This window comes from Calidris pugnax, unplaced genomic scaffold (assembly GCF_001431845.1).
Source record: "Calidris pugnax isolate Ruff unplaced genomic scaffold, ASM143184v1 scaffold70, whole genome shotgun sequence".
NCBI classification, from domain to species: domain Eukaryota; kingdom Metazoa; phylum Chordata; class Aves; order Charadriiformes; family Scolopacidae; genus Calidris; species Calidris pugnax.
This window is the reverse complement of record NW_015090862.1, coordinates 6,098,984-6,112,112: the sequence shown is the minus strand read 5'-3', so window position 1 is coordinate 6,112,112 and position 13,129 is coordinate 6,098,984. Positions and strand designations below refer to the sequence as shown.

Genomic DNA, 13,129 nt, shown 5'->3' with positions numbered 1-13,129 from the left:
TGAAATAATGGTTTGAGCAGTAAGAAAAACTCAACAAAACCAGTACATTTCTATATAAATATAGCACCTTACAGGCATAACAACTACACTAACCTCCTTCAAAATGAAGTGTTCCACAGCTAAACATTTTCCACATTTTTTCTTGTTTTTAAATCTGCTGCAATACAGGAAACATCAACTTAACATGGTTACTTTGGGTTAATGAAATGACAGAAGACAAAATTTTAATTAAGTGCCTTAGAGCTAGAACAGTGATCCAAAACTCAAAGGAACACAGCAAAGAACCTTCTGCATAGTGTCTGTAAACTAATATGAAAGACCAGTCAACATACTTTCCCTTTTAGCACTGAATTAATAGGGAAAAATTAAAGAGAAAAAATTATGTCTACAAATGTGACATTCAGACAGCATGCTGGGCTTCATCTGAGAACTGTCCTTTTGAGCTATGTTAAAACTAAAGTAAAGGTTTTATTAAAAGCAAAAAATCATTCAAGCAATCATAAAACATACTTACCAATTTTTTTTTTATTAGAGGCATATTAAGCGTACATCAAAATAATACAGGATGCAACTAGGTAAAGTAAGCTCACAAGCCTCAAAAATCAAGCACTAATGAAAACAAAACAAAAACAATCAGGTATAAAATTTCCCCTACACAAAATCTAAACAGTCTCTAACAAAACTCTACTGTGACAGCCTACGGCCACAGTCTTTGGTGGAATAGTAGTATATGCTACAGCATAAAAAAATAACTGCTTTCTACACGCCAGCATATAAATAACAATGCTTAATGCCTGCAGAAAAGCTTTGAGATCTTGTATTTAAGGTTTTGCAGAATACCAAGTGTTGTTCAAGATTTTTTACCCTGACCTTCAGTTTCTAATGCCTTCTGGCAGTAAAGCACCACAGAACATGATTTAATACCTATTTCCCAGGGTTCTCTTTCTCTCCCCATTTCCATGAAAAGAGAAATGGACATGGTTTTGTTATAGAAATTTTCTTGTTTAAAACACATCACCCAGTATGTACAACTCAGTACGTGCTATGATTTCCTCTGATTTCTGTCCCCTGGGTTTACTCATCCTTTCTGCTAAAGAAAAACTGAACCGCAGGTAAATCAAAGTTTCTTTCCCAAACTGCACAATGCAAACTGAGTCACCAGCTGCACTTGAGGAAGCTCTAAGTAACTCAGCGGTCACTGACCATACGATAATAATGACATCAGTCTTCCATTAAAATTAAGAATAAATGTTATATAAGCAATCTGAAATGATTATTCAAGTAACTATGGTAACTCTCTTGAGATAAGGGGAAATGGTGAATGGATGGATACCAAGAATGAACTTTAAGTTACTGCTTTTTGATAAGGCAATGAAAACTTGAGATAAACCATCATCCTAAGTACAAAAAAAGAGGTGGTACAGAATAAAAACTACTGATGGCTGGATGGATAAAAAAGACTTCTAAACAACTCCGAAACAAACAAAAAACTGAATTATGTGCAGCTGAGCTCAAATAACTCAAAATGCATTCAAAGGTAACTTGACCTTCTGGAGTGACTTCAGCAAAAAGTCCCAATTTAACTTATCTCTAGGAAATCTCCCAAATAACATGATTAACCTTCACAATTATGCAGTCTCCTACAGTGTTTAGTCAGCAGATGTATCACTTCCTGTAGCAAAAATTGTAATGAATTTGTTTTTCTTCCTCACAAAAATACCATGTCACTGTTTCCATGATACGCCTTACTTGCCCATTTAAAGCTGTCTGACAGTCTTGCTAGAACAATCTAGTTATCTCTCACCTCTTCCTTTGGAAAGGCTACTACATATTTGTGTGTTTTATACCTAACATTACCTTTTCTATAAGCATTCTCTACATGGTTTGAAACAAGCAATGCTTTACATATTATCTGAGAAAATATATATGCATCTGCCAAATACGCAGATTTTTCAATCTCAGTTTTATTTTCCAACTTTTCTCAACAGTGAGTGGCCAAATCCTTCCAAGTTCTTATTACTAAACCGGTAAATGTTTAAAAAAATTAATTACATAATAAAAGACAAATGTGAGGAATTTACAAGCAAGTATCATACAACTGGTTCCAGTTGAATCTAATCTTTTCCAACACCACATACCATGGCGTTTTTCAAAATATATCATTTTCATGGAAGATCAATCAGATTTAAAATACTGTAAAGGTTTCTCTGGGTTTAAACACAGATGCATTCAGGAACTCCTTCAGTAACATACACATCAAGTTCCATAACTGATTAAGTCCTTTAAACTGTCCTCATTGTGATGCTGTATTTTGTAATCTTCCACGTGTACATGCATGAAGACATCGGACTGGTTAATCATACTGAGTTAACGTTTTCACTAAAATCTTTAAAGAACAAAACAATACTGCAATTTATTGCTGTCAGCTGTTTCGTGTGTCTTGTGATTTGAAGTTCTTAAAGTGGCAGATCTTGAAGAGCTGAGACTATGTAAACTGTTCCACTTTTCTTTCTAAAAGTCTTCTAAACCTGCGTGGACGAAAAATCAAGATGCAATTCAAAATTTAAGTCATACAACTCTTTAGAGTTTGAAGCAATTTTTGAGATGTTGAGATTGATGTAGTTTATTTAGAGGATGGTTTCTAAATTTTAATACTGTTGCTGATTAGATTTATTTAGCAGCTGAGCCCAGTTAACCTAAGGGGACAGAGTAGACTTCAATTGCATGCTGATGGCCCAGAAAAATATCTCTATATAATCTGCAGAAGTTAGCACATCTTACCACTATAGACAGCTACAAAAACATGTTTATGCATAGGCACTTGCTCATTTAATTCTAAAAAAAAGAACCCACCCCAAAACCCCAACCGAACAAAAAAATCCCCCATTAAGTCTCAAAATCACAAGTCTAAAATGCAATAGTTTTTGGGAACTGTCACTAAATCTTGAAGAAAAAAAAAAAAAAAAAAAAAAATTTAAAAAAAAAAAAAAAAAAAAAAAAAAAGTGTGAAGACTATGCCCAAAGTTTTAAGCTGAGCATAAAATTATGCACAAAGACAAAATTTTGTTGCAAATATTTACTCAAAAAGTAATAATTTACAGCAGTGCTTTAACAGCTGTCCAAAACATTTAACATTCATTAGAAACAAAACTGAAAGTCAAAAGCACATTCTGAAGGTTTCAAATGGAGCAACGAAGTCATAAGAGTAAGCTACCATTAATCATATGCATTCCTACATCTAGCTGCTAAATAAAAGACAAAAAAAAACCAAAACAAAAAACCAAACCAAAACCAGCAGCCATTTTTCTGTACACAATTTAGACTATAAAAAGTCCTGAAATTGAACTGTACAATTCTACTTCTATGCTCGTGTTGTTTTTGTAACAGTTAGGCAGTATCAGCTGCAAAATGGCAGAATGCATGCGCCAGTTGGTGTTTCCAGTTTGGGGGTTTCCTTCTTTTTCCCTCAAACAGTTTTTACATTAAACCGTACTTTGGTGTGACTTACAGACCATTCCTATAGGTCTACGGCTAAGAATAATTAAAACAATGGTATAAGCCTAACAGCTACAGTGCTTTTAGCAGTATGTTCTACTTTATACAATTATGTTCGGTATCTCTGCACAGCCTGCACAATGAAAATCCCACAAATATATCTTTTTATTGTAATAATTCCACTTTCACTGAAAGTTTATTAAGGTAAGCTTACAGCCTGGCAGGATTACACCTGTACAGAGGTGCATAGATTCATATAATTCTGTTTACATGCTTTTAGAGACGGGAATGTGACACCAAATCCAAAGGGTTATGTTTACCCAGATTATCAGCAGACCAATAACCATCATTATAAGTGTGCTCCATTTCAGCATCAGAAGTGAATTCATACTGATTTCCACTGTTTAATGATATTCATATGGAAGGATTTAAAAAAATATTTTCTTGGCAAACAAATCATCTTTTCTTGGGCTAGTTAACTATAAAAATTAGAATTCATTCATCCTTTCAAATGTCAATCTAATAAGATATATCACATCCGAGAGACAGGAAGATATATTTGAACACGTTATCTTCTGTAAATTTAGTTAATTCCATTGTATGTATACACACATCCTATCTTGCTATCTTCATAGGCAAAACTTCCCAGAAGTGTCCCTCTCTTTCCCCCATTCCTCCTCTCCCCCTCCCCCCCACCATCAGCTCTTTTATTTTTAATGATTAGCATCAATGAGCACACTCATCAGGAATGGTCCATGGTGTTCTTACCATTGTTTATAACAAACAATAAAATTAACTTAATTTCAGCTTGCTTCATTTTCATCTGTCTTGTTTACAGTTGTTTCCATTCTGCTGGGACTGCTTTCTTTAGAAGTCTCATCTGTTTGTTCAGAGAGTTGTCCAGCTTTTTTTGAAGGTGCAACATTACCTTTTTGAAGAATTTCAGTAGCTTCATGCTCTAGTACCTCTGATGGAGTCAAAGGCTCCAAATGAATACTGCCTTGTTCACTAATGTCTGAACTAACGGATTCAGGTTCATCTCTTTTTCTTAAGAACTGCTCAAAACTAACATCTTCACCCAATGTTAGTTTTAAGTCCCTTGCGTTCATTGCGGAAAGTGTAGTTTCATCCAAGCTATGTACTTTAGTCTGCTCATTCAAGATAACATTATCTGAGCTTTGGCAATTTTTCAACTCACTTTCATCATTAATACATTTTTGTTTCTCATCTATCAATTGTTTGTTATTATCTGAATCACAACATGCTCCTTTCTCATGCAAAGAATTCTTTGAGCTGCTGTCAGGGAGTTCCAAACTAGTAACGTTTTCTGTAGTTGACAATGATGAGTTTTCTTCACTCGTTTCAATTGATCCAACTTTTTTAGTTTGATTTCTATTGTATTCTTTTGTTTTGTCTGAAGACTCATGCTCTTGTTTGCTGAAAAAAACAAAACAAGTTATTTTTGTAACAAATGAAATAAAACAACACATGGCTGTACTCTGCAAAGTGACATTCAGGAAGTGGTGTTATAGACTCCCTATATGGTATTTCTCACAAATTTTCACAGCAAGATGATCTGAATTTAATTAACAGCTGCATTCTTCTTACCTATTTACAAACTCAGCTTTGTATTTAGCATCCAATTCATACTCCTAAGTTCTTGCATTTCATCGCCAGAAAGGAAAGTTAAGTTGTCCCCTTTGTGTGACAACATTGGATTTTGGCAAATTCCATGTAAGTTCCTCTACCTGCACAGCCTCTTCAACAGAGATGCAGATACAACTACTTGGAAACTCGATGATGTGCAAGAAAAAGAAGCCAGTTGGTAGCTTTATACTGTTAAACTGACTCTGCAAAACTAATGAGCGTCAAGTGAGGAAAAAAGCTAACAGTTGGAAACCGAAATTAACTTAAATCAAAAATTTAATTCAGCAACTACAAATTTGGATCCACTGAAAAAGTGAATCTGTGAAGCAACGTTTTCAGTCACTTTTCAGAGTAAAACTCTATGTTTATAAACAGGAAATACAGATCAGTACTGAATTATGCAAGTAAAACTGGGAATCTTACTGTATAATAAAATCTAAACCACAGCGTATGAACTAAGTAGACAAAGTGGTTGCTTAAACCTTGCATTATTTAAATAAAACCACATGCATGCAGTGCTTCAGGGTGACCAGGACAAAAAAAAAGAAAAAAATCAGAATACTCCAATGAAAGATTGAACTGTGTACTTCGAATGCCATATGTACCCACAAAACTACCAAATAGTCTGGTCATATTGTTATATGCAATTTGCTCATATTTTCATATTCAAAATTCTAAATAGTAGTTTCTACTTCATCTCTTCATTTGTTACAGGATCACCAGCTTCTCCCATCCTTTCAATGACAGAGCTCAAGATTTAAATTTGATAAAAGTTTAGTACAATTTCTAGCTCATTCAAAATTTTTCAGAATGAGAAGTAGCTCAAGTTATCTAAAATGGTGATGGTGACAGACAAAGAACGCGGGGGGGAAGATGGAAGAACAACAGTTGGTCTGATTTCAGACATAAATTCTATATAGGAAGTGAAATTAGGAGCAAGTCTCCCAAATTAACATTAAACTTTAAAACAAATTGAAAGTAGTCTCTGAACAGTGATATGCAGACAAAAGATGTGAGATATAATATTACCAAGTACCTCAGTAATCAAAATGAATTTGTACTTTATTATTTCTTCAAATAGTTTAAAAAATGGTTTGAAATATTTTTTGGGTAAAACCACTTTCAACATTACCTAAGCAACAGACACCTCCAGGACTCGTAAAAGGAATAACAGATTTCCTGATGCTGTGTTTTTGTGATATATTTTCAAGCTGAACATCTAGACACATTGACTGGCTCAGGAATTTAGAACAAATCATGTGATTTGCTTATATGCTAAATAATATTGAGTTCTACAGAACATGGTTATTCTGGAAGAGGTGCTATGTAAGACAAACATTAAGAAATCCGTTTTCAAATTTTACTTTCATTTAAATAAACTAATTGAAAAATATTCCATTTTGTACTTCAAATTTAAGTTGGAGGAATATTTTGAGTAGGGATAAGAGACTGCTGAGACATCCTTGAGTGGTGAAATCTTACTGATCACTGAGATAGTCATAAGAATCTTTTCATTGTGTTACACTGATTTTTCATTCATAATAAGGAATAAGCTCAGGAGATTGGCCAACCTCTTTTAAAAAAAAAAAAAGGGAAAACAGGTAATATTTGAGGGAAAACTCAAGACTAAGTTCCAGCACAAAAGGCAACGCTCAGAACCACTCATCAGCTGTGGCTGACATAACCTGTCTTGCCATAACTGTTCCTAATTACCTAATCTACTCCAGAGAAACACTTAAGCTATACAGAGCTGTATAAATGCTAATAAATATTTAAATTGTTTTTATATGAAAATCCAGTCAACTCTTTATGAAACAGTGTATATACATGACCTTTAGCTACTACTTTTCAACAAGCAGCTTGAGGGTGAGGTATAGTTGTAGAGTTAACAAGCACAGTATTATGCTTTATGTGGGAAGTTTTAAACACAGATATGCAAAAAAACCCCATAATTTTAAATAGAGGGATGACGAATGCCTCATTAGCACACACAGAGCAGTGTTTCCACACACATCCAAAACTGGATGGATTACATATATGTACACACACACTCTCAAGATTCAGCCCGAGAAATGTTTCAAAAGACAAATATCTGCCCTTAACATACCAGAGGAATCCATGACAGTCTTCCTCACCTCCTAGTAACCAAAATCCCACCTTCATCCAAACCCTGCCTCTCATTCTCACCATTTTTGGGAAAACACAGGAAGGGAAGGAGAGGAAGTAGGGGAAAAAAAGGAAGAAAAATCTCTATATATTCATTTCTCACACAGAAACATGCTGTTTCTCATAAGCATACCTTCCTGTGAGTCATTTATACCAAGAAAACAAGAGTATAAAAATAAAATTGAACAAGTGTTTGCACAACAATCACCATCACAAAAACAATTATCCACAGGGAACAGTGATCTTTTAGATCACTAAGCACAACAGTAAGTTCATTTAGATAAAACAATTCTCCAATTAATTTACCTCTGCTGAGAACTGGAGATTAATAAACAAAACCTAGCAATTGCCATGCACTAAAATCCATCAATGAAGAGAAAAATAATATAGGATTTAAAGAAATCATTCTGTTAGTAAGTCAGTAACTGGAAAAGAATAGCCTTCCATCCAGTATTAGGAATGAAATGTACTCTTACTACTCTATGTGCAAACTGTAAGAAAAGTAAAAATTCAGGCATCAAAAAGACTGGAAAATGAGAGAATGAAAATAACTGTATTATATGGAAAGAAGGATTTCAGTGAACAGTTAGAATGCAAAATTGACTTGTTTCATGAAAACAATGAACCAATTTTCTAAAGCATGATACAAACCGTGGCTAGAATATCAAGTAAGAGCTTATACTCATGAACTAGCTGCTGTATTGCCCATATGAAGTCAGGTTTTGGAATAAGACTACTTCAAGGGAGTAACGCAAGCTATAATTTTGAATCCAAGAGATGAGTCTACTCTGTGCAAACGTGTATCTATCCCAAGCTACAGAAACCTAGAAATTAAAGTGATTTTTTTTCTATTTCTCCCTGTATAGAAAAAGGTAAGATTTGGGGGCCAAGTGAGGCATTTTTGCTTTAAAATCCTGGTAACTTTAATTTTCTTTGCTAGACATATTAACTTAACTTTATTTATTTTATTATTTTGTATTACAATTTTAAAAATAATTCAGGGAAAAATTCTACAGCAAGAAAGAAAAAAACCATACAACTTCACAACAGAACTATAAACAGGCCACACTTACACATCTGCATACAGAGTAGTTGCAAAATAAGTGCAAACACACATACCTTCAGGCTGTGGAAAAGTTCTTCCAAGGTAACAAAACCTGTATTACAGCTCTTAACGTTACAATTTACATTAACAGTTTGGGGTGAAACTACATCATGGTTTTGAGGCACATTCTTTAATTGTTCTCACATACTGGTTTGGTTGACAGAGCAGTACTGGGGTATGCAAACTAGATTTCTTTTTGAGGAAAATGAACTGGAAGCATTCATCCACAAGTGATCCAACTCCTTAAGGAACTGGGTCCTCAAGAGTCCAAACCAACAACGGATGTTCTGCACAGCTCTGACGATGTGCACGGTACAGGCACTCTGTCCAGGGAACACAAATCTGGTCTAAAATAACAACTCCCAAACACAGTGCAGGGAAGATGCCAGATTCGCAGAATCAACTGCTTTCATCTACTGATCTGCTCCTGCAGCACTAATTACTTGTTAATATCAACATAACTACCTTTACTTAATAACAGAGAAAAGTGTTTGAGGACTGAGAATATCTGGTGCTAGAGCTACAATAGTCCAGATGCCTGTCTTAAAGCCCATAAAGTACTTCTAACAGAAAATACAGAACAGATTTACATATTAAATTTTTTTCATCTACTTAAACACAAGTATAGGAGAAAGTAGTACATCATATTCAATTAAAATTACAGAGACTGTTTACTAATCTGCAGCTTAAAGACAAAAGTTGGCTTCCGATACCTGAACCATTTAGTTTCAATTCTTAAGCAAGTATTTTAAGTGAAAGTAAAATTTCAAATTATTTGGCCCACACTGCGTGTGACTAGAACAAAGAGAGATAAAGCAGAACATTTTCTAAGAAGAAAAGTAACCTACAGAGAGACTCTTAAAGTAGTTTGCTTGCCTTTTTTTTTTTGGTGAGGCACTAACTGCATATATAACAAGTAACCACAATTATGCTTTGACTAAGCTTTTAAAGGTTACATTTACACCAATAATTGTGAAAGATTACTACCTAGAATAAGACACTTCAGGCTGTGGGATCTGGACTAATAATTTAGAATTATTATATGAAGTCTGCCCACAATATGTGCCAAAAGAAATGTATAAGATTTCAATTGTTTCCCTAGATTGACATTAAAAATTCTACAATTTTGCATATCTTTTAAGCGTAGAGATATAACTGATAGTTACTTAACAATCTCACATATTTGCTCTGCTAAGAATTTGGTTGAGTATGCCTTCCACAAATGACACAGGTCTTTAAAGACCTAAATGAATATCGAATACCGTATTTTAAAATCGTTACCCGATTGTTCCAGTAATACTGGTAACTCCTATGCAATGTTATAAAAAAGGCTTCTTTTAACAATCTGTACAATTTATTTAATGGCTTATTAATTTTGACTAATTTGCAGTTGAAGCTTTACTAAAAATGTGTTTTGACTCTTGGAACCTAAATTCTACATGTCTTGTTGAGTAAGTACATAATGATCGCCATTCCAAATTTTCTATCATAAAAATGCACATTATGTAAATACTAATTAAATACTTTTGTCCAATTATCTGAGAAATAACACAGTGTGTGCTATCTTATGTACCTGATTTCAAGATGCAGCTGATCATTGTATTTACCTTTCAAAAGTTGGAGTTTCTGTTTTTCCTTCAGATATACTAGGTCTTGAAATTTTCTGTAATAATTAATGATATTTCTTTTATTTTACATTCGTGAGCAACTGATTACAATATAAAGTTGCATAAATACATTCCCATAAATCTACTATGTAGTAGAGATTGAGCATGGATCTTAGTATAGATGCCTGCCAAGTCTTCCAACTTAATAAAAGCCCAACAAAACAGAACCAGAAACAAAGCGAAACTTTAAAGCAACTCTTGTAGCCTTTTTCAAATACATAATTTCAATTATCCCTTACTGAATAGGATGCAAACTAAGTCAATGAAGATTTTTATTTGGAGGAGAAAAAAATAATCTCAACTTAACTTGTGTTTTGCTAGGAAAAAAAAAAAAAGCAATAAAAGCCAAGGAAAAGCAAAAAAACCAAAGTTGAGGCAAGTACATTTTTTAAGCATTACAGTGTTTTAGCCCTGCAGATGCTACTACATTAAGTGTAAGTATAAAGAAGATTCCTAACAAAATACACCTTTCCCAGGGAAATAACTCCTTGAACCTAAACAAAATGAACAAAAGACATTTTTTTACACCTATTTTTAGAACAGCACCAAAGCAGGTGACCGAAAACTGCCATTTAGCAACAGCCACACCAGTCTTCTAAAAGCATCTCCTATGCTACAGGACATCTTGCACATATAATCTTATTCTCATTTAGGAAATTAAGAAATTAAACTTTTTTTTTCCTGTTTGAATACAAGTATAAGTTAGTTTTTATTTTAAAATAGAAAAGGTCGCTATATATGAAGACAAACATTTAAAATGATTATTTGTATCACAACCTTTTAAATATTTAAAACTGTGCAAACAATGCTGCATACTTTTAGCATAGTATTTTTTTTCCTCAGAGGTGGCTTATGTTGTTTCAATAAGGCCAAATTATGCAGCAAGCATTTTAAAATTGTATTGTAAAGTTGAGCTTATTCTATCTTCTAAAATACCTTTTGCTAAACTTCTATCATAGTTGGTTATATTTCTGTCACACAAAACCCATACATATACAACCCATGCTAAGAAACACTTTCCAACTTAAAATTACTGCACTGTACTTACTACTACAGAACCTCCTTCATCATCCACCATCCTTCTGTGCCCTGGCTGACTGCATTCCCCTCTAGGAACTACCAGGAAAGGAAGATTTCCTGACTTATTTCTCCAAGTTTTAAATGCTATGTTTTTAAGCAACCTGCTTCATCAATTTATATTTTTGGTTCTTCAGCACCCTACAGGTCTGTCCTTTGACCTTTTGCTGTGTATTTCAACAAACAGCCCAAATGTCGAGCATCTGGCTGCAGCACAGTAACTGGCATTCTATGGCACCTTGGAACAAATCAATCAGAGGTTCCACATAGCCCAGACCACACTGAACAGCAGCTCACTCTTCTGAAAGGTCCTGGTTCAGATGTTCTGTAAGCTCAGACAGCTACCAAAGTAGCCTATTCTGTCTCTATTCTCCATCTTTTCCAACTGTAAGGGCTAGGGAGTTCGAGTTGGATTATTTTTTGGGGTGGTGTTGTTGTGTTTTTTGTTTTATTTCTAAAAGAAAGCAAATAGTATGTTACACAATATAGTGGAGAACAAAAATGCAAATTCCACATCCTCTATAATGCTGAAACACAATATGGGATGAAAAAAAAAAAAAAAAACCAAACCAAAAACTAAGAGAAAACACATCTGAAGTGGCAATGGAGTCTATGGAAAGAAAAGGTGTTACTGGGTATGTTTGAGAATCTTGCTTAACGCTATTGAATGAACAGTCTTCTCACATTTCTACAAAATCATTGCTTCTTTAAAAAAAAAAAGCAAACCTCTCCCAATCCATTTGTGTCTTGGAAAGTAGGCAAACAGTGTTAAAAGAAAAATCTTTTTTAGATCTGAGGCCTTCTCCCACTCTCTTACTGGTTGGGATTTCTGTAGCAGATTGCCTTTTTTAAAGAGCAATGGAAAGACAACTTCTTAAAGAAGACAATTCTGTAAAATCAGAATCCAAAGATGATATTTTTCAAAAAAGGTAAGAAGAGGTACTATGTATCCTTTAGCTTCCTGAGAGTCAGAAAGCAATGGAAAATCTGTACACGTGCTTCAAGAAAAAAAAAATTCAAGCCTTTCCAAACTCTTCCTCTTTGAAAAGTACAAGTAAAAAAAAAAAAAAATCTCAAAATATTACAGCTCAGAGTCAATATTTACCTCAGATTATATTTCAGGTCAATTTCCATGTTCCCTGGAGATGAAGATACAAAAGGCAACTACAACATTCTTTCATTGGAGCCTGGCATAGAAATCAACCAGAATGGACAGACTGCAAACTGGAAATCTCTGGGTGTGGCAGACATACTAAAGGTGTCCCTCCAACAATGCCACATCTTTTTGTAGTTGAACACAGAAAGCTAGACTTTCACACTATACGTGTCTTCTGAACATCACGACCCAGCCATATACATATAGTTAGAAAAGAATTGTCTTTGATCTTCAAACAAGTTATGAGGTTCAGAGATATTGTTAGACTCTGCGGAGAAAAGAAATAACATTACCTCCAACTTAGCTTCTCTCTCTCTAATGGAGATTTCGGTCTTTAACCTAGTGGATAATGGATTAAGATTCAATAGTGTATGGGTAAAATAGAGATAAGGATGAAGATACTTACAGTAAGAAAGCAACCATATCTCACCTCATGAAAACCAGGAAGCAACAGTCTTAAAATGGTTAGCGATACTTTTATTTTAGTGCTTATTGCTATTCTACCTGAATAACCTCCTCACCATAAAGGTGTTCCAAACCTTGACTTAAATATTTACGATCTGAAATGAAAAAATTGCTGATGTGCACTTTTAAAAACTGCATAAAGCTACATTATGACCCAACAAAAACATTCCACAAAACAAGCTTTGTTTTGTTTTCATTGTCTACCATAACCCAAGTACCCAGAACACAGCTGTAGTTTACTTTAGGGCAACTGTAAAACATTGCCACTGACCTCCAACTCCTATTTGGAGGAGATAACTTCCCTCAAAATACCTTCACTGCACAGTCTATACATTACATGAGCTATAAATT

The 13,129-nt window shown here is 34.3% G+C and overlaps 1 protein-coding gene across 5 annotated transcripts in view; it reads right to left on the bottom strand.

The window, feature by feature from the left end:
• Positions 1–507: 507 nt before the first annotated feature.
• The window catches only part of ZNF280D (zinc finger protein 280D), a 53,403-nt gene continuing 40,781 nt past the window's right edge, over positions 508–13,129 (bottom strand). For 2 of the 5 annotated variants that reach the window (XM_014944592.1, XM_014944595.1), the window contains one exon: positions 3,062–4,932. In XM_014944592.1, coding sequence (XP_014800078.1) covers positions 4,299–4,932 — 634 coding nt within the window. In that variant the 3' untranslated portion in view covers positions 3,062–4,298. Of the gene's footprint in view, positions 2,529–3,061; positions 4,933–12,606; positions 12,653–13,129 lie in introns of those variants that run through there. The other 3 variants (XM_014944593.1, XM_014944596.1, XR_001412343.1) reach the window with 3 other exon arrangements.